Source organism: Sarcophilus harrisii, chromosome 6 (assembly GCF_902635505.1).
Source record: "Sarcophilus harrisii chromosome 6, mSarHar1.11, whole genome shotgun sequence".
Taxonomy (NCBI): Eukaryota; Metazoa; Chordata; class Mammalia; order Dasyuromorphia; family Dasyuridae; genus Sarcophilus; species Sarcophilus harrisii.
In genome coordinates this window covers 164,325,487-164,353,395 of record NC_045431.1, presented here as the reverse complement: position 1 = coordinate 164,353,395, position 27,909 = coordinate 164,325,487, and the positions used below count along the sequence as shown (strand labels likewise).

Below are 27,909 nucleotides of genomic sequence, written 5' to 3'. Positions count from 1 at the left end.
ATTGTTGCATGGGGTAGTTGGGTGATGCAATGGATCAATAGTACCAGACCTGGAGTCTGGAAGAACTGAATTCAAATTTAGCCTCCAACACTTAACTGTATGATCCTGGGAATAACCTTCATAACCTGGTTTGCCTTATTTTCTATCAAGAAAACAAAATAAAACCCGAACAACTTGACTGGTTGGCCCTGTGTTAAACTTGGAGATACAAATGTAAAAAAGAACCCTCAAGGGAAATAATATACTCCAAAGAAAGCTGATGGAAAATGTGGGGCCCTCCTTAAAGGGAGGAGTTCATTGCTCCACCTTCCAGCCCCCCAATCAGAGGGGAGAGGCAATTTAGGTGTTGAATATCAAAGTTGAATCTGTCTCCAAGTTGAGATTTCAGGTGATGAGCTTATCTGAGGGGAATCTTAGTAAGCAGCTGATGGGAAGTTACCTCTATAAATGGAGGTACTGGAAGGAGTTTGTTGCTGCCCCTCTCCCGTTTTAAAAAGATAATTTTAAAATTCTGATTGGCTGGGGTCTCTACTGTTTTTTCAGTTCCCCATAAGAAGACAACTCAAATTTTAGTAACACTTTTAAGATTTACAGAGTGCTTTTCTTTTAACAATCAAATGGGGAGATGGTCTGTTACTATCCTGCTTTGACATGTGAGGAAATTGGGACTGCTGAAGAGTTTGCCATTTGGAATTAAAGACTTTAACCCCCAATTTTGATGATGCCTAGTGAGGAAAAGTGAGAAGTGAATAAAAATGAAGCATAGGATTAAAATGAGGTTAAAAATCTCCACAAAAACATGGCCCTTCTAAATCAAAGGTTGTAATACTTAAATGTCTAGAGAGCAGTGACACAAGATCTTTATACTTGATGGCCAGATACTTGCATCATTTTAGTAACACAGCTCAGCTTAATGAAATGCAGTTCTAGGAAAGAGCTCATTCCTTGGCACCCAAGCATTTTTTTTTTTTTAAGGGAGCTAAACTTTTCTCTCTGATATTGACTTTAAGCTGGGCATTTTGCCTTGTAATTTACATTGTCAAATTTCCTTAATTCAATTCCGGAGCCCTATTGTTTTGAATCCTGACAAAACTCAAGGAATCTTTTGATGATCATAACCTTTTAGAGGATATGAGAAGATTCTTGATGGAAGAAAATTTGATTCTTCAGTGAAGATTGGGAGATAATCACACTTAAAACTACCTTTGAAACTATAGGATTGGTCAACACTGCCAGACTTAAGAATTCTGAAGTCTTTCTGGATTGTTTCTCATTATTGTTTTGATTGTGGTTGATAAATGTTACAAACTTGATAAGTTCTATGAATTCTTAGGTTCATTTCTTATTGTATAGCAATGTTCCATTGTATTCATACACGGTAATTTATCAATCATTCTGCAATCAATAAGTGCTCATTTTCCTTCCAGTTTTTTTTTGTTGTTGTTGTTACTACAAAAAGTGCTGCTATAAATATTATTGCATATAAAATTTTTTCCAAGTTGTTTTCCAGAATGGTAGGACCAATTCATAGCTTTACCAACAATTTATTAGTGGTTGGTCTGCTCATAGTAATAAAATATCATTTTAGGCTTTGTCAATCTGTGGAGTGTGAAGTAATACCTCAGTTTTAAGTTGTATTTTTTCTTAATTGGAGGTTTTTTCATATGAGTGTATGTTGGCTCTTTTGGAAAACTTCTGGTCATTTTTTTAGAAATGATTCTTACTTATATTTCTTTTTCCCCCTAACTCAATCTTTTTTTTTTTTTTAATTGAAGCTTTTTGTTTTCAAAATATATAAATGGATAATTTTCAACATTTACACTTACAAAACCTTGTGCTCTAATTTTCCCCCCTCCCTTCTCCTCATCACTTCCCCTAGCCGGTAAGTGATCCAGTATATGTTAAACTATGTTGTGGTGCACATTCAGTTCCTACTGGCCTCTCTCTGGGTGCCAGTGGCTTTCTTCTTCTTCTTCTTTTTTTTTTTTTTTCCCCCCATTACAGAATGCTTTTATTTATTTAATACCCTTTTATTTACAGGATATATGCATGGGTAACTTTACAGCATTAACAATTGCCAAACCTCTTGTTCCAATTTTTCACCTCTTACCTCCCCACCCCCTCCCCTAGATGACAGGATGACCAGTAGATGTTAAATATATTAAAATATAAATTAGATACACAATAAGTATACATGACCAAAACGTTATTTTGCTGTACAAAAAGAATCAGACTCTGAAATATTGTACAATTAGCTTGTGAAGGAAATAAAAAATGCAGGTGTGCATAAATATAGGGATTGGGAATTCAATGTAATGGTTTTTAGTCATCTCCCAGAGTTCTTTTTCTGGGCATAGCTGGTTCAGTTCATTACTGCTCCGTTGGAAATGATTTGGTTGATCTCCTTGCTGAGGATGGCCTGGTCCATCAGAACTGGTCATCATATAGTATTGTTGTTGAAGTATATAATGATCTCCTGGTCCTGCTCATTTCACTCAGCATCAGTTCGTGTAAGTCTCTCCAGGCCTTTCTGAAATCATCCTGTTGCTCATTTCTTACAGAACAGTAATATTCCATAATATTCATATACCACAATTTATTCAGCCATTCTCCAACTGATGGACATCCATTCAGTTTCCAGTTTTTAGCCACTACAAAAAGGGCTGAGTGGCTTTCTTCTTCAAGGCCACTGGAACTGACCTGAATCATCTTGTTGTTGAAAAGAGCCACATCCATCAGAATTTATCATCATATAATCTTGCTGTTGCTGTGGTCTCCTGGTTCTGCTCATTTCACTTAGCATCAGTTCATGTTAGTCTCTCTAGGTCTTTCTGAAATCATCCTGCTGGTCGTTTCTTGCAGAACAATAACATTCCATAACATTCATATACCACAACTTATTCAGCTATTCTCCAAGTGACAGACATCCACTCAATTTCCAGTTTCTTTCCACTACAAAAAGGGTTGCCCCAAACATTTTTGTACATGTGGGTCCCTTTCCCTCCTTATGATCCCTTTAGGATACAAGCCCAGTAGAAACACTGCTGAATCAAAGGTTATGCAGTTTGATAGCCCTTTGAACAAAGTTCCAAATTGTTCTCCAGAATGGTTGAATCAGTTCACAACTCCACCAATACTGTATTTAGTGTATCAGTTTTCCCACATCCCCTCCAACATTCTCTTATATTTTTATTAGTTATATATGTATGTGTTTACATATACTTTATCAGAGAAATTGCTGTAAATTAACCACTTATCCATAGTTTCATTGATGTTTTTATCAAAATCCTATCTCTTGTTTAGTGAGGAATTCTTCTAATTATCATTGTTCAAGGTAGAGTCTTATATTCTCCTCTTTTTTCCAGCTTCCTGTTCTTTAGTGATACCAATGCCAGGTATAATATATACTCCAAAGAGATGAAAGACAAGGAAAAAACCCATATGGATAAAAAAATGGATGGCAACATTTTTTTGTTGTAGGAATGAACTGGAAAGTTACAGGTCAATTGGGGATTGGTTAAATAAATTATAGTAATAAGAGTATTATTGGTTATAAGAAGTAAAAAGGTACTGGACAGAAATTGTAGGACATCCACTCTTAATTGGACAGGACATAAATGACTGAGTGATCAGGCTAGTAGACTCACAAGACAAAAATTATGTGGATGTTAAAGAAAGGAAGAAATTGGGAAGAATGGATGATGAATAGTGTCTGAAACAGATTGAGAAAAAGTTTTTTTTCAAAGTGTGAGGATTTAGCTATTAAGACATCACAAAATGTGATACTCTATGAATACAGACTGAAGCCTGATGTTTTTTCTTCTTCCATTTTATTTGAGTTGTTTTATATAAAATGACCAGTATGACAAATGTGTTTTACATGATTGCACATGTGTAAACTATATTAGATTTCTTACAGTTTCAGGGAGGAAGGAGAGAGAGAATTTGGAACTCAAAAAAAAAAGTTTTAAAAACTTGTTTTGATGTAATTGAGGAGGAAACTTTTTTTTGAAAAGACATTGTCATCTTGAAAAAACACAGTGAGTAGAGTTAGAAGCTAGATTGTGAAGGATTGAGAAGGGGTAGAAGGGACTTGTTTATTCATAGGGCACTGATTTAGTCTTAAGATCAAGATGCCAGAAGCAGTTGTGCATGGGAACCAGAACATTCCTAGTGCCATTGCAACTAGATTAAAATATAATTGGGAAATATTTGACAAAAATATAGTAAATTATAGATAATAGTAATAGGTGTGATTTTCCAAGTCATTATGCAGTCAGCCCACTGGAATTTCGAGTTTGACACCATTGGCCTAAGATGATTTTACAAGTGTACATATGGATTTATTAGTTGCCCAAGGAATTAGTGATTCAGGCTTGATTTGAATGCTTAAACTTCAAGGAAAAGTTCCAGCTAAATAGTTTAGTTGTTTACTTTTACATATTTTCATATTCAGAGTGACTTCATTTCTGCTTTGAATAGGATAGACAAAAGTTCCATCTGTCATAACTTAAGTTTAAGCATTCAAATCAAGACTGATAGATCTTCCTTTTTTCCCAAAAAATAATATTTGTACTAAATAAGGTCCACAATTCCCAGAACTACTGGTTTATGTGATTAATAGAAAGATTCATAGAATTTGATGGTTGAACAGGATGATTTCAGAAAGGCCTGGAGAGACTTACATGAACTGATGCTGAGTGAAATGAGCAGGACCAGGAGATCATTATATACTTCAACAACAATACTAGATGATGACCAGTTCTGATGGATCAGGCCATCCTCAGCAACAAGATCAACCAAATCATTTCTAATGGAGCAGTAATGAACTGAACCAGCTATACCCAGAAAAAGAACTCTGGGGGATGACTAAAAACCATTACATTGAATTCCCAATCCCTATATTTATGCACACCTGCATTTTTTATTTCCTTCACAAGCTAATTGTACAATAATTCAGAGTCTGATTCTTTTTGTACAGCAAAATAATGTTTTGGTCATGTATACTTATTATGTATCTAAGTTATATTTTAATATATTTAACATCTACTGGTCATCCTGCCATTTAGGGAGGGGTGGGGGGTAAGAGGTGAAAATTGGAACAAGAGGTTTGGCAATTGTTAATGCTGTAAAGTTACCCATGTATATATCCTGTAAATAAAAGGCTATTAAATTAAAAAAAAAAAAAAAAGAAATCTAGTTAAAAAAAAAAAAAAAAAAAAAAAAAAGAATTTGATGGTTGAAAGGGAGGGATTTCAGCAGTGGACCAGTGCATACTCCATATGGGAGTGAGTTCCCCAATATAAGTAATAAAGCCTTGTAGGAAATCATCCTTCTTTTGCTTTTTGTTAAAGACTTCTGAGGAAGGAATCTACTTGGTTTTAAGATGAACCCATTCTAATTTTGGACAGCTCTAATTTTTGGAATTCTTCACTTCAAGCATAAATTTCCCTTTTTACTACTTCTCCATGTTTGCTCCTGGTTCTGCCTTCTCCTGTCAAACAGAATTAATCTAATTCCTCCTTCAATCTGATAGGTCTTCACTTATGTGGAAATAGCTTTCATGTCATGAGACATCTTTTCTCTAAGCTAAATATGACTAATCCCTGATCTCTGTGGTCTTTACTATCCTGGTAGCATTTCTCTAGACATTCTTCAACTTAATAATTCTCTCCTTAGAGACTTACACGAACTGATGCTGAGTGAAATGAGCAGGACCAGATCATTATATACTTCAACAACAATACTATATGATGACCAGTTCTGATGGACCAGGCCATCCTCAGCAACGAGATCAACCAAATCATTTCTAATGGAGCAGTAATGAACTGAACCAGTTATGCCCAGAAAAAGAACTCTGGGAGATGACTAAAAACCATTACATTGAATTCCCAATCCCTATATTTATGCACACCTGCATTTTTTATTTCCTTCACAAGCTAATTGTACAATATTTCAGAGTCTGATTCTTTTTGTACAGCAAAATAACGTTTTGGTCATGTATACTTATTGTGTATCTAATTTATATTTTAATATATTTAACATCTACTGGTCATCCTGCCATCTAGGAGGGGGGGGGGTAAGAGGTGAAAAATTGGAACAAGAGGTTTGGCAATTGTTAATGCTGTAAAGTTACCCATGCATATATCCTGTAAATAAAAGGCTATTAAATAAAAACAAATAATAAAATTTAAAAAATACATAATTCTCTCCTTAAAATTGGCAACCAAAACTGAACTCAATTGGATATTTTAAGACAGGTGTGATGGGAGCAAGTAGAAACTTTCAGTCTTAGAAACTGCCTATAGGAAAAATGATTTATTATGTTGTTCACAAAAAATTATTAATTTATTAATCCAACCTTGTGTATGATTAAAAGTTGTGCCTGTGCCCAGAATGTCACCTGATTCCAATGACTCTAGGAATTCTGGAGATGACTATTTTGAATTCCCTCAAGTTTTTGGGTCCAAATAAGAATTTGTTTTGAATTTACCCAGGCTTGTGTTTTGGATTTCTCCAAATTTAAGTTTCCCTCCCAGCAAAATTGCTTAACTATGTGGTTCATGTGTGGGCACCCTTATTTAATTTCTGTATCATATAAGCCATCCAGAGCTTGGATATAAACCTTTTTTTTTCCAGCTCACTCTCTTCTATTAAATAATCTAGTAACTTTCTTTCTAAAACTTTTTCAGATTTTGGGGTTTGCTCTTACGAACTACATGCTCATGATCATTTAAATATTTAAGATTATTGTTTTCTTGACACATTATAATTTATAGCTATGTAGAGATTGGTGGGCTACAAAGGTAGGTTATTTATAGTCTGATTCTTAGCCTAATGATTGTTTCTGCATGTCTAGTTTAACACCAGAGGCTGATTTGTATGCTCAAATACCAGGTCATTAACATACAATGTCAGATAAAACTAGCCAGAACCACTTCTGTTACCTTCCTCCTTTCTAGAATGAAAGCTCCCTTGGGGCATGGACTAGCTATGTAATGAGGGGTAGAGATTCATGTCTTGGTTAACTTGTAACATGGCCCTTCTTAATCAAAGGTTGTGATAACTTATATGTCTAGAGAGCAGTGATACAAGATTTTTATGTTTCATGGCCAGACACTTGCATCACTTTAGTAACACAGCTAGGCTGATGGTTAATGTGGGTAGAAGAATGATGCTAGATTTGGGGGTCTGGAAGACCTAAATTTGAATCCTGCCTCAGCTACTTACTAGCTACTTAATCCCCTGGGGTCGCTTTACCTGTCTCTGTTTCTTAATCTGTAAAGTGGAGATGATGATAGTATGTATCTCTCTAGGTTGTAATGAGAATCAAATGAGATGATACACAACCTTTGACTTTTCACAAGCCCTAATGCTTTATAAAAGCTAAGCTATTTTATTGTAGCTACCTCTGTTTTTTTATTTTTGTGACTTAATAGTAAATGTTTTGGTTCTTCATGATTTTATTTTAAAACTCACAATTCTTTTCCCCATGCATGGTTAAATCAAGATTTCTTTTTTGTTACACTGTGGAACATTCCTATTTGAAATGTTTCAAGACACTATAATGAGAGGTTTTGCACAAATTAATGATGAACCAATATTTCTATATTCTTGGCTTCAATCATGTAGAAAATGAAATATCAGACTGGATTTTTGCCTTTCTGGCTCTATGTCCATTTTTCACTGTTCAGTTTTATGTGCTTTGAAACAAATTAATTCCCAATCCCTATATTTATGCACACCTGCATTTTTGATTTCCTTCACAAGCTAACTGTACAATATTTCAGAGTCTGATTCTTTTTGTACAGCAAAATAACGTTTTGGTCATGTATACTTATTGTGTATCTAATTTATATTTCTGCCCTCAAAAATCTCTAGGCCCAAAAACTATCAAATTAGGCCAAATTCTAGAAAATGGATGGTCATTTATTTGCTTTCCACAGTTATGAAAATTAAATTGGAGAAATGGAACAAATTAGAAAACTGAAATCCATAGGACACAAAGGAATCATCGAGGATGTAGGTTATCTTCCCCCAAAAGGATGACTTTTATAATTTGGGGTGGTGGTGAGATTTGAAAAGAATCTTTTGTCCTTTATCCTTAGCCCTGTGATGACCGCGTATTTTAAAATCAGCCAGAGTCGGGAATTCAGGTTAAGGGAAAATCTTCAATCTTTATTCTCAGTAGAGGTGAAGGGATATGGGAGGTGAAGGGGGATTAGCAATGTGAGCAGCTGCAACAAAACGCCAGCCAGCAGTCTCTTTCAGCTTCTCTCTCTGCCTCCACCCACCACAATCGTCATTTCCTATACAACACATCAGGACTTGCACAAAGAGTGGGTGGGGACCATTCTTTCTCCAAGCATATATATTAATAGAGTATGGTCCAATTAATATTTAGCCTCACGTGCTTGGGACCTCAGTGCATCAACTCGAGCTTCAGCTCATTACTTAGCCCTTCTCTATTACCTTCCCCCCTCTTTGCTCCTTTGAGTCAGGGACTAACTATGTAATAACATTCTGGAGAGCAATGTGGAACTGTGCCCAAAATCCTATCAAACTGTACATACCCTTTGATCCAGGAGTGCCAGAGAACACAAAAAAGGGAAAAGGACCAACGTGTGCAAAAAATGTTTGTAGTGGCAAAGAACTGGAAACTGAGCAGATGCCTATCCTATCAGCTGGAGAATAGCTAAAGAATGTTATGGAATATTAATATTTTCACCTTTTTTGTTGTTTGGCCTTGGTTTTTTGTTTTTCATTTTTTTCCTTTCTGATCTGATTTTTCCTGTGCAGCATGATAATTATGGAAATATATATATGTAGAATTGCACATGTTTAATCTATATTGGATTAGTTGCTGTCTAGGGAAGGGGGGTTGTGGAGAAGGGAAGGAGAAAAAAATTGGAACCCAAGGTTTTGCAAGGGTGAATGTTGAAAATTATCTTTGCATATATTGAAAATTAGAAGCTATTATTTTTAAAAGGTGTGTCTGCTAACCTAGACTCCCATTCTTGCAAGAATGTGAAATAAATCTTTCCTGCATTCATCAGTGAGTTAGTGGAATTATTAGTAAGATATTTTGTTTCTAACCAAGGACCAGTAATTAACTCAGTATGCTTGAAAATGTTGTGTGGCTCTCCACCTTACCCCTTGCTTTCTAGCTTCCTTTTAAATATTATTTTCCCCCCAGGAGAATGTATGTAAACTTTGAGGATTAAGACTGTCTTGCTTATCTTCTCTTCCGTTGGACTTTATGATCTCCAAAAACTCATCATTCTGCTTATTGACTTCAGTTCTGAAACACATTTCCTCAGTACCCCTGCCCCCCAGGACCTTTCCTTCTCTGGTTGGAGAAGGTGGTTGGTAAATATGTAAAACTCCTCCCAGATATTCCATCTTAAGGAAGATACTTGGGGAATTCACCTTAACATTTCCCACTTGTGCCTCTACACTGAGTGCCATTTCTCCCTTTCAGCTTTTTTTAATGTATGACCTGCTCCTTGAGATATCTTAAATAGCACAGCATCTGGCATGCAGTAGGCAGTTAACAAATATTGACTGACTGATTCTTATGGTTGCATATTCATCCCCACTTCTTAGCAAGTGCCTGGTACTGTAATGCAGAATAAAAGCTTACCTATAGATTTTTCTCTTTTACCAGTTAAGTCTAGAGTGCATCTGTAGCAGTCAGGACTTGTAGCTTATTTTACAGCACAAAATTTAATCACACCCTGGTGGATTCTGTGAGGGGAAGGACTGTGTCTTACTTTTCTTTTTCTTTTTTAGAACCACAGACTCCTCGCTGATCATGTAGTGCAGAGGTGGAGAACTTTTTTTCCACCAAGAGCAATTTGGACATTTAAAACCATTCTCGGGCCATACAAAATTAATTACTTACAGAACTTGAGCAGTGGGAAGTTGTTGTGTTTAGCATTTAGCTCATCATTTAACAGGTCTTAATAGGCCAGACACTCCCCATTCCTGATCTAGTGCAACCCCTTCCCTGAAATATATGTCTCTAATGGTGCTTTATAATAACATAATCCAACCTTTGTTATGACCTTTGGGGTCAAGAAATGGACTGTTGCCTAAAGCAGAACCTATCCTAGTAAGGCAGATGGCACCATAGAACAACATAGAAGAGTGTTGTGTTTCAGTCTACCTTTATCAGTGCATTTCTGACATTTGTTTTAGGCACCTTCTACCTAGGCACCTAGTAGAAGGTGCTCCTCAACGTCTGAACTGCATTTGGCTCAAAAAGTAGGATGCAGTAAAGCTCTGGGTTGAAAGACAAGGCATTAAGAAATTTAGCACAGTGTTTGGCGGAGTAGACTCAGTATTTGTGGCTTTCAATTGACAGTAATCACTGTTGCATCACTCTTCTAGGAAGTAATTTGGAATTATGTCAAGAAAGTGACTAATATGCCATACTGTTTGATTCAGGTTAAGCATATTATACCCTAATGAGGTCAAAAATAGAAAGGTCCCATATACACCACAATAGAGTAACAGATTGTGGTATGTGAATCTAGTGTACTATTATACTGTACTAGTGCAGTAGTATGGCACTGGAAGAAATAGTGAATATGAAGAATACAAAGAAACATGGGAAGATTTATATACATGAAATTAAACAGAATGAAGTAAGCAGAACCAATAAAATCTTACACAATTAAAACAATATAAATGGGAAGAACTAGGAAAGTGACCAAAAATAGCTAACCTCAGATGCTATGAAATTGTATGACCAAGTTTGACCCCAAAGAAGAGAGGGAGTTACATATTCCTTCTTTGCAGATGTGCAGAAAACTGCATGTGGGACATTATGTTGGATTTGCTGATGAGTTAGGTGATTTATCTAGCAGTTTTCTAAAATGTTCTTTTGTTAGGGAGAGTTGTGCGTAAGGGACGTCTTGGGAAATGAAAGTGATGCAAAAACAAGAGAAAAAATATTTTTCTTTTAAAGTGGAAAAATTGTACTCTCAGACTTTCCCACCCCATGCAGTTGGGGTTAAGTGTCTTGCCCAGGGTCACACAACTAGGAAGCTTTAAGTGTCTGAGTTCAAATTTGAACTCAGGTCCTCCTGACTTCAGGACTGGTGCTCTATTTGCTGCACCACTTAGCTGCCCCTCTCAGACATATTTTTAAAAAGAATGCTCAACTGCTTAGAATTTGGAAGTCTCTGGAAGTAGACTAGAAACAATCTTTCAAGGTCCTCCTTAATTAAACTAACATTATAGCCTCTGGGATCTGGTCCTCAAACTTCTAAAGATACAGTAATCGGGGCACATTATTCATTTGCAATAAAGAAGGATCAAATTTAATCAAGCCTCCAAATCTGTTCTCTAGGTCTTGAGATTCCTCTGCTTTTCCTGTCTTTCTTTGCTTTCTTGGACTGAGAAGCAATTATAATTGGCTTTGTGCCTCTGTGGTTAGAGCTTCTGATGTGACTTTCTGGATGCCGAGCTGGGAAGAAGTAGCAAACAGCATCTTACATTGTTTGATTTCTAGTGGTTGATGACATCTACCAGCTCAGAAGGACCTGAATTTGTGGTAATTGAAGGCCAATATGAATCACTTATAGCATAAAAAATATTTTAATGGATATCTGGAAAATGAAATTTCAAGAAACATTTCTACATTCCATTTGAAAATCAATAATTGGTATTTCAGACTCTAGAAGAGCAATAGTAATTGATTCCTAGAATGATAGTGTGAAGGACTAATAAAAGTGATCTAAGATTTCAGCTTAGCAGTATAGTGTTACTTGTCAGTATCTAAATTCTCTAAGTTTTATTATGTTAAAATTATGGCAAATCGTTTTTTTCTGGGATTTTTTTGGGGGGGATCTACTGAATTTAGTTTATTTCAGGTATCTGTTTTCATTTCAATTTTAAATAAAGCATATGTTTGACACTATGTTATTTATGTACAAGGCTATATACAGAGTGTAAGGAATCTGAAAAGGTACAAGGGGACCAGGTTGTGAAAAGTTTTAAATGCCAGAGAACTTTGGCCCTGGAAGTAGTAGTCTTCGTCGCTTGAATTTACTGAATATGGGAGAGAGATTGGGGGGAATAGAGGGAACGCGTCAGAGAGAGATGTGGAAGGACATCGATTGCATCTGGGAAAAACTACTTTTGTAGCAGAATAGAGAGTAGGTAGTAGCTGTGTAAATAGGAAAAAGGGAGAATATACACACCAGTACTCTTTGACCTAATTATGTTGGACTCTTTGATGTTCTATGAACTAGACTCCATTTTCTAGCTCCAGGCATTTTCTCTAGCTATTCCCTGTATCTGGATTATCCTCCCTCTTCATCTTTTCCTTCCAAGTTCTCTGACTTTGAATCCCATTATTCTCTGGGAACCCTTTTCCAAACCCTCTTAATTTTAAAGCCTTTCCTTTGCTAATTATTTCTATTGGTTAAAAGGAATCAGGGTGTTATGTTACTTTGGAAAAATTGGCCTGAATATTAGGAAATCTGAGATCTAGTTCTGCTTCTACCATAGGTAAGTAGTGTGATCTTGGACTTTGCTTTGCCAAGGTTCTATAAAATGGAGCTAAATTAGATTCTTCTAGTTCCTTCCAGTTTTGATGTTCTTTGTATTATAAAAATTTGTGGAGTGGATTCTGTTTCTGAGTTATCCATTGTGACCAGTAATTGCCTAATCCTTCTATCATGCCTCCCAACCTTCCTAAGCAGCCACATGGTGAGAGCAGATAGCATTCATCCCCTGACCCAATAGCACCCTCTAACAGTTTTATCTCTTCTTAAGGTAGTTGAGGGTGAACTGTCCTTCTGAAGAGGTAAAGTGGGCACCACGATTAGTAAATAGAAATAGATTTGAGAGAACAATAAATTGAAAAAAGAGTATCATATAAAAGTTTGTAACATAGAGCAACTATGGCCAGACATCCATTACAGATTACATACTTATGCTGTTTATTATGTGCTTCATCAAGGAGTTAGGAAGTAAAGGCCTCAACAGTTAACAAGGGGAGAGACAAGTTCCCCAGTAGAACTCATAATTAACCAAAATGAAGGTGCCAGGAGGGAATAGGCCATGAGGTGAGAGTAAGCCATTGTCAAACCCCCAAAGTTATATTCGCCATATAAAACATCTGCCCATATTGTAAATCTTTGCTAAATTCCTTTTAGGGTTAGCCTACCAGTCAGTGGTGTAATCCTTACTAACTCTCTTTTGGGATTAGTCTGACAAACTTCTGCATAGATTTAGCCTGCTGATAAATTAAATACATGGTCATTATATACTTCAACAACAATTCTATATGATGACCAGTTCTGATGGACCTGGCCATCCTCAACAACGAGATCAACCAAATCATTTCCAATGGAGCAGTAATAAACTGAACCAGCTATGCCCAGAGAAAGAACTCTGGGAGATGACTAAAAACCATTACATTGAATTCCCAATCCCTATATTTATGCCCATCTGCATTTTTGATTTCCTTCACAAGCTAATTGTACAATATTTCAGAGTCTGATTCTTTTTGTACAGCAAAATAACGTTTTGGTCATGTATACTTATTGTGTATCTAATTTATATTTTAATATATTTAACATCTACTGGTCATCCTGCCATCTGGGGGAGGGGGTGGAGGTAAGAGGTGAAAAATTGGAACAAGAGGTTTGGCAGTTGTTAATGCTGTAAAGTTACCCATACATATAACCTGTAAATAAAAGGCTATTAACTAAAAAAATAAAATAAAATAAAGTTGAAAAGGGACCTTAGAGATTATCTTAGTGTCCATAAACATTTTAAAAAACAAATTTTAAAAAATGTGTTTTAGTGCTGTATCTCAGCATAGTTTTCTTTGTAATCCCAAATATTATATTTCATGCACTTAAAAAGCATTATTCTGAGAAAGAATCTATAAATTGATTCACCAGACTATCAAAGAATCCATCACACACATAAAAGATGAAGAACCCATGCCCTAAAACTTGTGCATTTAATAAAATAAACTGAGCATCCTTTCCCCCAGGAGCTCTCAAAGCCCTGACTTTCAGGTTGTGCCAGAGCAGTAGTAACCTAAATTAAGACTGAGAACAAATTTGGAGAGGGAAGATGACTAAGACTCCAAAGCAATTCAATATTTTGTTAGGTTTAACTAATATATAATACTTCGAGAGGAGAATGGAAATGGATGATGAGGCTGTCTAACATCCAAATGCATTTTATAGGGCAATTCCATGCCAAGCAGGTCCAAAGGCAGGGGCAAAGATAATTCTGTTGTTTGGAGTTTTTTGTATTTTTTTTTTATTTTAAACTTAAATACAAATGAAAAAAATTGCCATGTTCAAAGCAAATTGTGAGAGGGTTCAATATAAAACAATAAATTTTCATTTCAAGAGCAAAAAAAAAAATAAATTAAGTACATGGTATATATTGTCTTTAATGGTATGATCTAGTTAATTGTGGGTTTAACTAGGGAGCTTGTTAGTTGTTCAAAACCAAACAAAAAAAACTTTCCTTGCTAACTCCTGTTTGTTAATTCACATAATAGCAAAATTTTAATCAGTGATAGATGTCGAAGAATTCTCTTTATTTCTAGCATATGAAAAGGTGCTCCAAATAATTGATCACAGAAATGCAAATTAAGATAACTCTGAGATATTACTACACACCTCTCAGATTGGCTAAGATGACAGGAAAAGATAATAACAAATGTTGGAGGGGATGTGGGAAAACTGGGACACTGATACATTGTTGGTGGAATTATGAACAGATTCAACCATTCTGGAGAGCAATTTGGAACTGTGCTCAAAAAGTTATTAAACTGAGCATACCCTTTGATCCAGCAGTGTTTCTACTTGGGCTTATATCCCAAAGAGATGTTAAAGAAGGGAAAGAGATCTGTATGTGCAAAAATGTTTGGGCAGCCCTCTTTGTAGTAGCTAAAAACTGGAAACTGAGTGGATGCCCATCAATTAGAGAATGGCTGAATAAATTGTGGTATATGAATATTATGGAATATTACTGTTATATAAGAAATGACCAGCAGGATGATTTCAGAGAGGCCTGTAGAGACTTACATGAACTGGTGCTAAGTGAAGTGAGCAGAACCAAGAAATCATTATACACCTAACAACAATACCATATGATAATAAATTCTGATGGATGTGACTCTCTTCAACAATGAGATGAACTTTGAAAGTTGTCTGTTTTATTTTAACTTATTTTCTCCTTTTCCTCATCATATGACATTTTTTTCCAATTTGTTCCCAAAGAGAAATTTAAAGCTTCAGAATTTGTACTTGTTAGTAGAAGCTTCACATATTCAAAAGTGTCATTAGTAAAATCAATTCACAATGATGTTTGTGTTTGCCTTTTAGATATCCTAATGGGTGTGAGCAAGTTAGATGTTTTTTACCGAAGGCTACTCCTCACTAAGCTTTTCATCAGAGGATGGGGAAGACCTGAAGATCTGAAACGGTGAGAATCTTACCATGGGTGTTCAAACTAGATTTGGAAATGTCATTTTGCATAAAGTTCCAATCTTATTTGCTCCTTTCATCTTTAAGGTAGCTGCGGAGATAATATTTTTGGCCAGGACTATTCTCTCTGATCATCTATTTAATGACATTAGGTCATTTATTTGTGGGAATGAGTACTTATACTTAAATGAATGCTTGGGTCTTAACACCATTAGTTGCTTATACCTGGCATTTACCTCTTAGCAAAAGTAATTTATGTAAATTATCTCATTTGATCCTGACAAGAGTCCTACTAGTGACTTTCTCTTTATTATTCCTATGTTACAGTTGAAGAGACTGAGGCAAAAACAAAGGCTAAGTGACTTAACCAATGTTACATACTTTAAAGTAATATATTATTAAAGTAGAACATAAATAGTTGTGATTCTCCTTCAAATCAAAAAATTTCTTATTCATCTTTTCTAAATGTTAACACAAAATTGTAAATTATGTTTATTAGAAAGCATTTAGAACTTAAAAATTAAGAATATTTTTAGAACTCTAAACTGGAAATTTTGGAATAGGTTTTTTATAAAAAGCTTATCTTGACCCGGTTTTAACTATTTTGAAATTATTTTTTATTTACTATGTATTGTATTTGTGGTTGTTTTTATAATGGATGGAAAATTGAACTCTTTCTCTCTTTTTTTTTTTTTTATTCCATAATAGATTATTTGAATTCAGAAAGATAATTGGTAATCGGGAAAAATGCCAGAATATGGTTTCGAGAGATTATCCAGTATACATTGACAAGGTATTCAAAATAAAAATACAGTCATCTGAATTTTAATGAAAATATATGTGAAGGTTAAATTGAATGTAAGAGTAATAGGTATTAAAACATAGGAATAAGTCTGATTTATATTATATGGGCTAGTATTTGCACAATAAACTCATTTGTTGATCATTCATCAGATGTTTATTATATAATACTCAGAGAAGCCTAGAGAACGAACTAAAAAGCTAGTTGAAATAATTAACACCTTTAGCAAAGTTACAGGACAATAAGTCATCAAGATTTTTATATATTACCAACAAAGTCCAGTAATAAGAGATAGAAAAATTCCATTTAAAATAATTGTAGATAGTATAAAATACTTGGGAGTCTACCTGCCTAGACAAACTCCAGAACTACTTGAAAACAATTATAAAATATTTTTCACAAAAATAGTCATTGAAAACAATTATAAAATATTTTTCACAAAAATAGTCAGATTTTAAAAATTGGAAAGGGTAGGCTGAAACAATATAATAAAAATGATAATTCTTCCTAAATTAACCTGCTTATTCGGTTCCGTATTAATTTTAAAAAAAATTATTTTATAGAGCCAGGAAAAAATAGTGACAAATCATATGGAAAAACAAAAGATGAAGAATATCAAGGGCATAAAAAAATGTGAAAGAAGATGGCCTTGTCATACCAGGCCCTAAGTTATGTTTTAAAGTGAAAATGATCAAAACAATCTGGTACTGACTAAGAAATAGAGTAGTGGAAAACATTATGGCAAAAACCAGGTATAGACCAACGTCTTATACCATGTACCAAGATAAAGTCAAAATGTGTGCAGGATTAATACATAAAGGTGACACCATAATCAAATTAGGTGAGCATAGAATAATTTACCTGTAAGATCTATGGATAAGGGGAGAATTTAGGATCATACAATAAATATTGTGAAATGTAAATTGGGTAATTTTGATTATATTAATTTAAAAAGTTTTGCTCAAACAAAACTAATGTCAAAATTAGGAAGAAAGCAGAAAACTGAGGAATTTGGAATTTCTTGAGTACAATGGTGTGAAATGTTGAGCTACATCTGATTTCTGACATGCTGCTTTCCAATTTTTGTAGTGAATCCTTCCTATAGTAGTTGTAGTTTTGGGGTATATTGAACACTAATGCTATAGTTGATTGCCTTTTGATCTTCTGTTCTTAAATCAACTCTTTTTTTTTTTTTTAACCAGTTCCAAATAGTTTTGATCATTACCTCTTTGTAATGTACAATTTGAGAGTTGGTACTATTTTCCATTTTAAAAAAATTCTTTTTAAGTTTCTTAACTTCTTGTTTCTCCAGATGAATTTTGCAAATTAGTGCAACAGTTGAATAATTTAGGATAGTGCTGTTCAGAATAGAGACTTGATGATGTAGGATACTTCCAAGTGGTTGTAAAAGTTAGGGGATACTTAATGAGGCCAAAGACACCCATTCCATGTATGATTGCAGAGCTAATTTGATCATAGTTCATACTTCCAGAATAGAGGGGGGAGGATGGAAAGAATAAAATAGGGAGTGGTGCATCCATCCAGCAGGAAAGTGTTTTGTTTGTTTGTTTGGTTGGTTGGTTGGTTGGTTTTTTTGGTGAGGAGGTTGTGAAGGAGGGTGTCAGAAAGCAGGGAGTGAAAAGCAATAAAACAAGAGCTTTCTTGAAGTTGTATTATTGGAAAGAAGGTGGTTTGCTTCTTTTTACTGAACAGAAGTCTTTACAGAATGATAGTTGACAGGGACCTTTAGAGATCATCTAGTCCATCCTCCTCATTCTATGAATAAATGAGGCAATTTGCCCAAGGTTTTTGAAAGCAGGAAAAGACTCATGTAGGTGGTAGTTCCTTAAGCTCTTTTTAAGATAAAGAGGACTGAGGATTCATAGAGACAAAGATGAGGAGAGAGGGAATTTCCATTATGGTGATGGAGAGATGTGCCTATTAATTAACACAGTGGCTGGAAAATAGGCAATGCTTAATAAATGTTTGATTGTGTGAGGAGCAATCAGAAGGCTAGTGTGACTGAACCAGAGAATGTCTAATGAGGAGCTATTTGTAATCAATCTGAAAAAGTGGATTTGGACTAAGATATGAAGATTTTTAAATGCCCAAAAGAGCAATTTAAATTTAATCTTAGAATTAAAAGGGAGCCAGTGTAATTTATTGAGAAGAGAAATAATATGGCCAGATCTCTGTTAGGACAACAATTGAAACAAATGAAAAGTCAGAGATGTAGTTTCTTGATAATTAATAATCAGTTTTTTAATTGGACTAGTATATAATAAGTAGAGGTCAGTGGATCTCTCGGGAACCTATTACCCTAATAAGGAGGTCCCTGACTGTTTAAATATCCTTGGAAAAAGGGGCATCTCTGGATGTGAAAATCAATCCTGATTAGTGAGCAATGAAAGAATTAATATAATAGGAAATGGGTTCTGATAGACCTTATTCTGATAGTGGCTGATCATTTCCATTCACACCACTTAAATAATTGGATAAAGGGCCAGAATTCACCTAGATTAGATTCTCTTTACTCTTTAATTAGAAATTAGTTCTCCCAATTGGGTGGAATCTCATTGTTAGCCCTTTCCTTCTTTAGGGCTGAGCTTTGAATGAGACAATATAAAGAGAAAAAATTCTACCAATAATTATTGATATAACCAAATTGATATTGACATAAAAAAAACTCAAAACAATCCATTATCTTTCTTCTTTTGTTTTTTTAGTAGTATTTTATTTTTTCAAATACATGCAAAGATTTCAAATTCACCTTTGCAAAATTTTTTTCCAAACTTTTCTCTTTCTCTTCCTCCTCCCCTAGACAGCAAGCAATCTGATATAGGTTAAACATGTACAATTCTTCTAAACATATTTCCATATTCATCATGCTGTGCAAGAAAAATCAGATCAAAAAGGAAAAAAATCAAGCAAACGGCAACAATAAAAAAATGTGAAAATATGCTTTGATTCAAATTTAGTCTCCATAGTTCTTTCTGAATGCAGATGGTTCTTTCCATTAAAAGTTTATTGAAATTGCCTTGAATCATCTCATTAAAATGATCATTTTCCCATTACTATGCCAGCCATGTATAGAATATATTACAGTGAAATAATAATAGTGGAAGTGAGGACATCAACTTGAAGGCTGTTGTAATAGTCCACAGGAAGGGTAAAAGGGCCTGAATGTGGGTATTAATTATGTGAATGAAAAGGAGGGGGATAGGTACAAGGGATGTAAGAGAGGTAGAAACAAGATTTGACAACAATTGCTGGGTGAAGGAGATCATATCAAAATTGTAAACCTGGGTGACTAGTAAGATGGTCTCTATTCAGAAGAGGGATAGGTTTCAGGCGAAGATAATGAGTTTTGTTTTGGGACATGATGAATTTAGGTGTATAAATCTAGTGAGGCCTATTTCCTGGGCCACTGATAATGTAGTTCTGGAGCTCGCCAAAAAAAGACTGGGGATGGTTATAAAGGTCTGGAAGTACCTGGTCAGCTCTCCCCTGTATGTGGTGTTTCCTGTTAGAATGTAAGCTTATTGAAGGCAAGGATTGTTTTTTGTATTTATCTTCCTGTGTTTGGCACAGAGTAAATAAGTACTTAAATTTCGTTCCATTCAGGTTACCTCTCTTTATTTAACCCTTGCCTAACGGATGGATATAGAGAGTACATAATCTAATGAGGGTCCCTTTTGAATTGTTCATTCTCTACTATATAGTATGGCAGATGATTTAATATGATTAGATCTTATCTTCTCCCCCCAATAGATATTTCTTCCTTGGTTGACACTCATTGAGATAAATACTACAGTGAAATTGTGGGACACAGTTGTTGGCTGTTTGGAGTAGTACAGCTATAACCCTTATGTTTGTATTAACCTGCTTTGTTCCCAAGAGTCAGAAGTTACATGGTTGTAACTGGAATGCAGCTTTCCCTTACTTATTGCCATGAAGTTCCTTTCTGTAGAACTCTGAAAGAACCTGGTGAGCTGAATGCTAGACCTTATTCCTCATCAAATTTGATTTAAAAAAAAATGAAAAGATTCATAATACAGAGACATCTTATTAAAGATTTTTTATATCTCACAGCCAGAGAGAGTTCCTGTTGAATGGAACTTTTTGGTAATTGGTTTCTTGTATAAAGCTGGAGCACACATTTTAATTTCTTTCCTCCTTTACCAGATTGAAGAAGAAACTGACTGTAAGATACTTGAAGGACATTTTGTTTCTCCTATGGCTCATTATGTTCCTGATCTTATGCCAATTGAATCTGTTATTGCTAGGTAAGAGATTTCATTCTTAAAATAGTATATTTAAAAAAAAAAAAAAAAAAAAAAAAAAAGCTCAGTGATGTTTTCATTCTGGTCTGAGTTAAAGATATTAGCAGTATTATTACTTTTAAGTACATAGACTGATTTTGAATAGGCTAACATGTTTTCAGGTACACGTCCTTAAGGAGCTGCTTACATGAATGGCCGAGTAATTTGTAACCAGTATAACAGCTAAAGTGGGTCCTGAAGTTAAAACGTTTCATTCTTGTTCCCCTGTAGTCCTATTTCTTTATCATTAATTTGCTTGATTATGCTTTTTTACATAATATAATTAGGAATGCTTGGCTGACCTTGACTAAATTATCACTATTTCATTGCTACTCAGTCATTTGAATTATTTCCAGCTCTTTATGGACCCCATTTGAGACTTTCTTGGCAAAGGTAGTAGTCTTGTGTATTTCTCCAGCTCACTTTTACAGATGAGAAAACTAAGGCAAATAGGGTGAAGTGATTTGTACAGGGTCACACAGCTATTCACTGTCTTGAGACTGGATTAGAATTCAGAAACAGGAGTCTGCCTGACTCCAGGTTTTGTCCACTATCTAGCTGCCTCCTGTGTTGCTCTAACAGGGAACTGATGTTCTGGAATGCTAATGAGGAACTAGAGAAAGAGAAAGATGTCTACTTTTCCCTTTAATTCAGAAAGGATGTTATTGCTGCTTCTGTCCTGGAAAGTGGAAACAGGCAAAGGATGGGGTAGAAAGTAAGGTGATGGTAGCATGAAGGGTTCCAGAAACCCAGTAGGAAGTGGCTGAAGAGGAACTTTATAGAAGCCAGAAAAGAGGTAACGAAAATATCTGTTATCTTTCAGGTAGTGAATAGTTGACCTATATAATTTAGTAGAAGTGGAACTCATTAATTTAAAATGTCATCCTTTACATGTATAATCAATATCAAATTGCTTGTCTTTTCATGGCGGGGTGGGGGGGAGTGGTGTAGAAGAGAGGGAGCTATTTTGGAACTCAAGATTTTTTTTAAAATGAATGTTAAAAAAATTTTACATGTAATTGAGAAATATTTAACAGAACAAATAAAGATACATTAAAAAATTTTAATGTCCTATCTCATCACAGAAATTTTGATTCATTTGGCTTATTATTTTTTCTTAAAATATTTTGATTCTGGTATTAGTGGTTTTTGCAAAATGTTTTATTTGCACAGTTAGAATGAAATCTTGCTGTAAATACAATTTTGAAAGTAGCAAAATGCAAAAACCATGTATTTGTGATTACACAACCCCTATATATTTGATTATGGTGATTTAGTATAAACCTTTATTCTTAGTACTTTTCTTTTGAGAAACTTTAATCTTAGAGGTCATTTATTCCTCTGCTTCACTATAAAGAGGAAGAAACTAAATTGTCCAGAAATTAATTTGGTGATCATCCCTTCAAACTGCAACTTTATATCAGCATTGTCATTATAGTCTGACTTAGTCAGTGACCAATATTTACTTGCTTTATCTTCTGTGACTTCTTATTTCTTCCTCTACCTAGTTCATTGTACTGAAGTGATAATGATGTCAAGAGAGGGATTGGCGTAGAGAATAGTAAGTAATAAGTCCTAGAGGTATTTATAGAGGTTGTATATGATATGGAAAGGATAGTGCCTCAAAGTTCTGGAAAGAAATATGGGTTATGAGAAAAGATAAAATATGAAAACAGAAGAAGCAGATGGGATCAACTTTTTCTATTTGATTTACATTTAAATTATTAATAATAATTCAGGCTTACATAAAGCTTTAAATTTTGGGAAGCTAAAAGGCAAAACATTCCCTAAATTCGATATTCTAATAGGATATCACATATAAATTGATGAGTTTATGCATGATAATTAGGGGAAGAGGGAAAATTTTACATAGAGATCCAGCAAGGTTTCCTAAAAGAAATTGCTAGGTGTTAAGAAGTGGATGATGGAAGGTGGAAAGGAGGCATTGAATGTAACCAACTTTTCTAAGTTAGTCTGTGAAACAGAGGAGAGAGATTGGGCAATTAAGCCATTCACAATGTTCCTATTTAATTCATCTTGATAGATAATTTTTGTCCTTGTCTGCTAGGACTTAATGGGCCAAGGGAGGCTCATTGAGTTGCATTATAGCACAAGGCTTTTTAGCCTTTTTCCACTGGCAACCCTTTTTTACTTAACCCCAGGTATGTAGACATATAAAATAGCTCTACAAATCAAACATTTACTGATAATAAATCATAATTTTGTAACCCCATGTGAGGTCACAACTCAAATTTTAAGAAGCTTTGCTGTAGCATTTGAATAGGTGACTTGTGTTTGACAGGGAGATTCGGTCTAAATTATAATGAGTTTGAAATATCAAGTAATGGAGTTTTTATTTGATTCTAAAGGCAATAGAGAACTATTGGAGTTTACTAAAATCATGTAGCATTTAGTGATACCTGCTCTAGCTTGGCATAATCTTTGCATCACACCATGTTATAAGTTAGTTACAATCTGTGAATATTTAGAGAAAAATATTTTTCTCTACATGTTTTATGCTAGTAGGAAAGAAGAAAAGGGTTGATTAATAAAGCAAGAGAGATTGGACTTTTGCCTTCCCACCCCAAGTGCCTAATAAATGCTCTGTAAATTTTTGCTATTCACAAGGCAATATTATAATTAGTCCAGTCCCCTTGTTTTACAGATTGAGAAACTGAGACCCAAGGTCATACACATGTTTTCCCCCTAAGTGGCATAGCTGGATTTCAACTGAAGTTTGACTACAAATTTAGTTCTCTTACTCACTATACCTGAGTCTTCTTTTACAGGTTGTTTTAAGCCATGTGTCAAAGTTTCACTTAATCACTTGAATGGGTGATCTGTGTAGTGAGGCAGATTTGAGTTTGATTTAAGAAGAAACTAAATAACCATTAAAGCTTTCCAAGAACTAAATGGGCTGTCTGATGAGAATGGCTATCTCTTCATTGTATGCTTTTTAATGAAAGATGGAGTGTATCTTGTTGATGTCTTTGACAGTTTCTAAAATCTCTGAAAATCCAAAATCTGGCCTTTTACACTTGTAAGCAAGTTATTATTTTAAGATATTTCAAATGTTTTTCTGGAAAGTATCTTGAATGTAACTATCAATTATCTTTGAAATAGGTTTCAATTCATTGTACCTAAAGAATGGAACAGCAAATACAGACCAGTGTGCATTCATCTTGCTGGAACAGGAGATCATGTAAGACTAAAAAAACATAAGCAAGTCCACAGTAATTTTTTTAACTGATCCTACCTCAGTAATGTGATTTTTTTTCTTATGAGCATATTATATTTTCTTTCTCTAGTATTATTGGAGACGACGAACACTTATGGCCCGCCCAATGATCAAAGAAGCATGTATGGCTTCTTTGTTGTTAGAAAACCCTTATTATATCCTTTTGCAATAATCATGAATCTTTTGTTTCTTCATGACTATCTGCTAGAATGTGCATAAAAAACTGCCCTTTTTAAAAAGTAAATAGGGTAATTTTCATATCTGAAGAGATTTTTTACACGGTTAATGGAATTTTTTAGACACATTTAGAAATTAGTTTCAACACATAGTATATCATAACTTTTTAATCATTCCTAAATTTTCACCATGTTTCATTATATTCAGTTTTCTTTTTATTATGTGACCAATTTTTATGGTTCTGCTCTTAGCTGTCATAAAAGGCCATCTACATGTCTTAAAGTGTTGTTATGCTAAAAGAAGTGTTTAAATATCACTCTGCTATTTTTTTATTGGCATACTTACCTTAACATTATGGTGGGGTGGGGGAGGAGAGGGGTGTTTAATGGTCGTTTCATAACCTTGATGTATTTATCAGTATTTATTCCAAAGGATATCTAGGTGAAGTTTGTCCAGCTCTTAACTTAATAAAATTGAGTTTCTAGATAGCAATCAGTAATAATGCCCAAATTGAAGTTGAATTCTTGATTCTTGATAATAGATGAACCACTTTGCTTATGGATTTTTTTTTTAAGGGTATTGAGTTTATATTCTCTGTAAGCTTTTTCTTTGACATACATTCTTAAATGGCTGTAGAAAACCCAAAGATCAAGTGTAAGTATAATGCTCCATTTTGTTGCTCTTTGTCTAGTTTCATCAGTTCTAAAGTCTATCTTGCTACAAGATTGCATGTTAAAAAAAAAAAAAAAACTAGCACTTTATAGTTAGTAAGGAACAGTAGAATGGTTTAAAAGCTTCATATGATAGAAGAGCAGAAAGTCAGTGCAAGAAATTTTTTCACTTTAGCAAACTGCAATTAAAGCAGTAATGGATCCTTCCTGTTAAAGTGTTTAGGTTAAGATTTTTTGTGAATTTAAAGTCTTAAGCTTGTTCTGGATTTCATTTTATCTGTAGAGAGAATTTCTGAGTAAATGAAAAGATATTTCTTAAGAGGGTACCTACCACATATTAGACACTGTGTTAGGTGCTAGGAAAACAAAAACATTTAAAAAGCCTATTTTTTCATGAGCGAAGAAAGCATATGTAGGTAGTAGTGACCAGAAAGCATTGTTTTAGACAGAGAAGTCATAGGAATGGTTAAATAATTATTCTTGTAGTAGTATTCAATTTTAACTGCATAGTTTTGCATTTAAAATCTTCATTATTAAAAAAGAATGGGAAATGAATACATTAGAGGTTGAAGAATTTGTATTCTGTGGAGCTTATCATCGAGGATCTGAGATTTGAAACTGTGTAAAAATGAAAATCACTAAATTAGTTGAAATATGGGGGTTTGGCTATAAATAAGCCAGAAAGACACTTTTTGTGTTGTCATAGAACCAAGGATTTATTAACACTCCAATGTATCTCCTTTTACAAGTTTTGCTTTTAAAATGAATCAGGTCAAAAAATTATATGAGACAAATCATTTAAAATATAAGCTCTTGAGTCACTGTAGTCAGAGCTCTTTTGTGTATAATGTTATTTCATCCTTGTTCAAAATAAAACAAAAATTAAAAACTTACTTTTAGTTTGATTTCTCTTATCTAAAAGAATTGACATTTAAACAATAGCAACCAAAAACTCCAGCCCTTGTAATGTAACAGTCCTTAATACATGTCCCTGCTACCAAAGTTGTTTTATGAGACAGACTAATTATGTCAGACTCAGGAATTGAACCATGGTTTTTCTGGCTGCAGGATCAGTTCTAAAGTCATGTATACTATACATGTCTTTAAAAATAGCAATAACTAACATAGAGTATTTTAAGGCTGGCAAAGCCTTTTACATATATTATCTCATTTGATTAATCTACTTAACATTTAATTAGTTAAATGCTATATTTAGAAATATAATTTTGTGAAATAAGCCCATTCTTTTCTCTTTCTCTCTCTTTTTGAGAATAGAAGGTCAAGCTTGAAAAATGTGTCTGACCTCTTTGTGATGGGAGGGGCTCTTGTTCTAGAGTCTGCAGCTCTCTTGCATTGGCTAGAGAGGGAGGGTTATGGACCTCTGGGGATGACTGGAATATCCATGGGAGGACATGTAAGCCTTTATGTTGTTTTCATTTATTTCATTATGTTATAAACTTAATGGCCTTATTCAATTATTATTATAATTGATTAAGTAAAGCTAGGCTTAACTTTACACTAAGAAGTCCCTTTGAATTGTTGTTTTTTTTTTTTTTTTTTTTTTTATTCCCCAAAGGAAAATTGATAATAATTAACAATAAACACATTCATTGTATATGTAAGTTAAAATTCTTAGAGGGAAATTTACCTCATATGCTAAAGTTTGAGGGTTGAGGTTTTGTCTAGAAAAATAGATTCAGGATGAAAAAATGGTCATCAAATACATTGCTGAACTTAGTAAAGAAATATCTTTAAATGGTTCTTGATAATTTGCTGATTGTTTTGACAAACATTATTAAGTCATAGGGGAGCTGTAATTTGCATGGGTAAAGGAAGTATCCATATAGATAAAATTTAAGATTATAATTTTAAAGAGTAAAGTTATATAGAAAAATGGGAAAGAATTAACACTATTGGATTTTCTCCTAAAAGGCACTGCATGTATTATAGTGCATTATTAAAATACTGGCCTACGAAGCAGGAAACCTCGCTATTCTATTAACTCATCCAGTTCACCCATTCTTTGACACAGTGAGCCAGTCTTTCAACTCCTTGATTATACTTTATTTCCTCATCTGTAAAAGGGGATTCCTTAGTAATACTTGTTTTACCTGTGTGACTGGGCTATTGCAGGACTCAAATGAGATAATACATGGAGAAATGCTTTGAATACATAAAGCATTAGACAGTTGTCAAGTCAAAATAATTTGCATCAAGCATTTTCTCATTTTATGAGACTATTTTTCCAAGAAAAGTGAAGAAACTTATAAGTAGAGCATAATCCCCATTTAAATTTGACACCAAATGAAACTACTTAAAAGTTACCTATGTCTTTTTTCTTCCACTACTACTTTTTTATATTGGGTTGGGGGGAGGTGGTGGGCATGGAGTTAGGAAGGCCTCAGTCTATATCCCTCCTTAGGGATATACTTCTCACAGTTGCACAGTTGCATGATCCTCAACAAGTCACTTTAGTTTCTGTATCCTCATCTGTAAATTAGGAAGAAGAGTAGCATCTAATTTACTAAGTTATGGGGATCCAATGAGTTAATCTGTTTAAAATACCAAATAAATTCTGTTTTAGTTATGTTTGAGAGATAGTGACACAGTGTCATCTAACACATCATCTTTTTATCTTAGTGGTAGTTGTTTCATACTTTATTTTTGAAGAGAACCAAAAACATTAGAAAGGTGATATCTTGACTTGTAAGTGAATTGGATTTAGGTGAAGCAGAATGGTGCTGCAAAGTCATCAGACTCATTCTCTCCTCCAGTTATTGTAGTCTAGTGACAAGACATAGATCAGCATGACTGACAAAGGCCTCCAATGCAGTGAGAGACCTTGGTCTTTTTCTTATTGGTAATTAATATAATTTAGAATAACAAGTCTAGGTAGTAGGAGTTAATGCAGTATTTTAAAAGTAATACAGCAAAAACTTTCCCCAGCTGTTGTGTAACTCTAAGTCCAAAAGAAAGCGTGTCTCATTCTATATTTTGGATGTATCTTCTCATCCAGCATGTTTCATTCCTACTCCAGATTGATTTTCAGTTTCATTTCAGTCATGTTGAACTCCTTGTGATTCATTTGAGATTTTCTTGGCAAAGATACTAGCATAATTAGTCATTTCCTTCTCCATCTCATTTTACAGATGAGGAAACTGAGGCAAACAGGATTAGATGCCTTACCCAATGAAACACAGCTTTTAAGTCTCTGAGGCCAGATTTGAAG

At 34.4% G+C, this 27,909-nt stretch overlaps 1 protein-coding gene across 6 annotated transcripts in view; it reads left to right on the top strand.

Annotated features, from left to right (window-relative positions):
- ABHD18 (abhydrolase domain containing 18) overlaps positions 1–27,909 on the top strand; it is a 47,423-nt gene that overhangs the window by 3,371 nt on the left and 16,143 nt on the right. For 4 of the 6 annotated variants that reach the window (XM_031942906.1, XM_003772758.4, XM_012551884.3 and 1 more), the window contains exons 2-8: positions 15,369–15,468; positions 16,179–16,263; positions 20,458–20,558; positions 23,718–23,796; positions 23,903–23,987; positions 24,636–24,663; positions 25,956–26,094. In XM_031942906.1, the coding sequence (XP_031798766.1) occupies positions 15,369–15,468; positions 16,179–16,263; positions 20,458–20,558; positions 23,718–23,796; positions 23,903–23,987; positions 24,636–24,663; positions 25,956–26,094 (617 nt within the window). Of the gene's footprint in view, positions 1–15,368; positions 15,469–16,178; positions 16,264–20,457; positions 20,559–22,098; positions 22,156–23,717; positions 23,797–23,902; positions 23,988–24,635; positions 24,664–25,955; positions 26,095–27,909 lie in introns of those variants that run through there. The other 2 variants (XM_023505623.2, XM_031942908.1) reach the window with 2 other exon arrangements.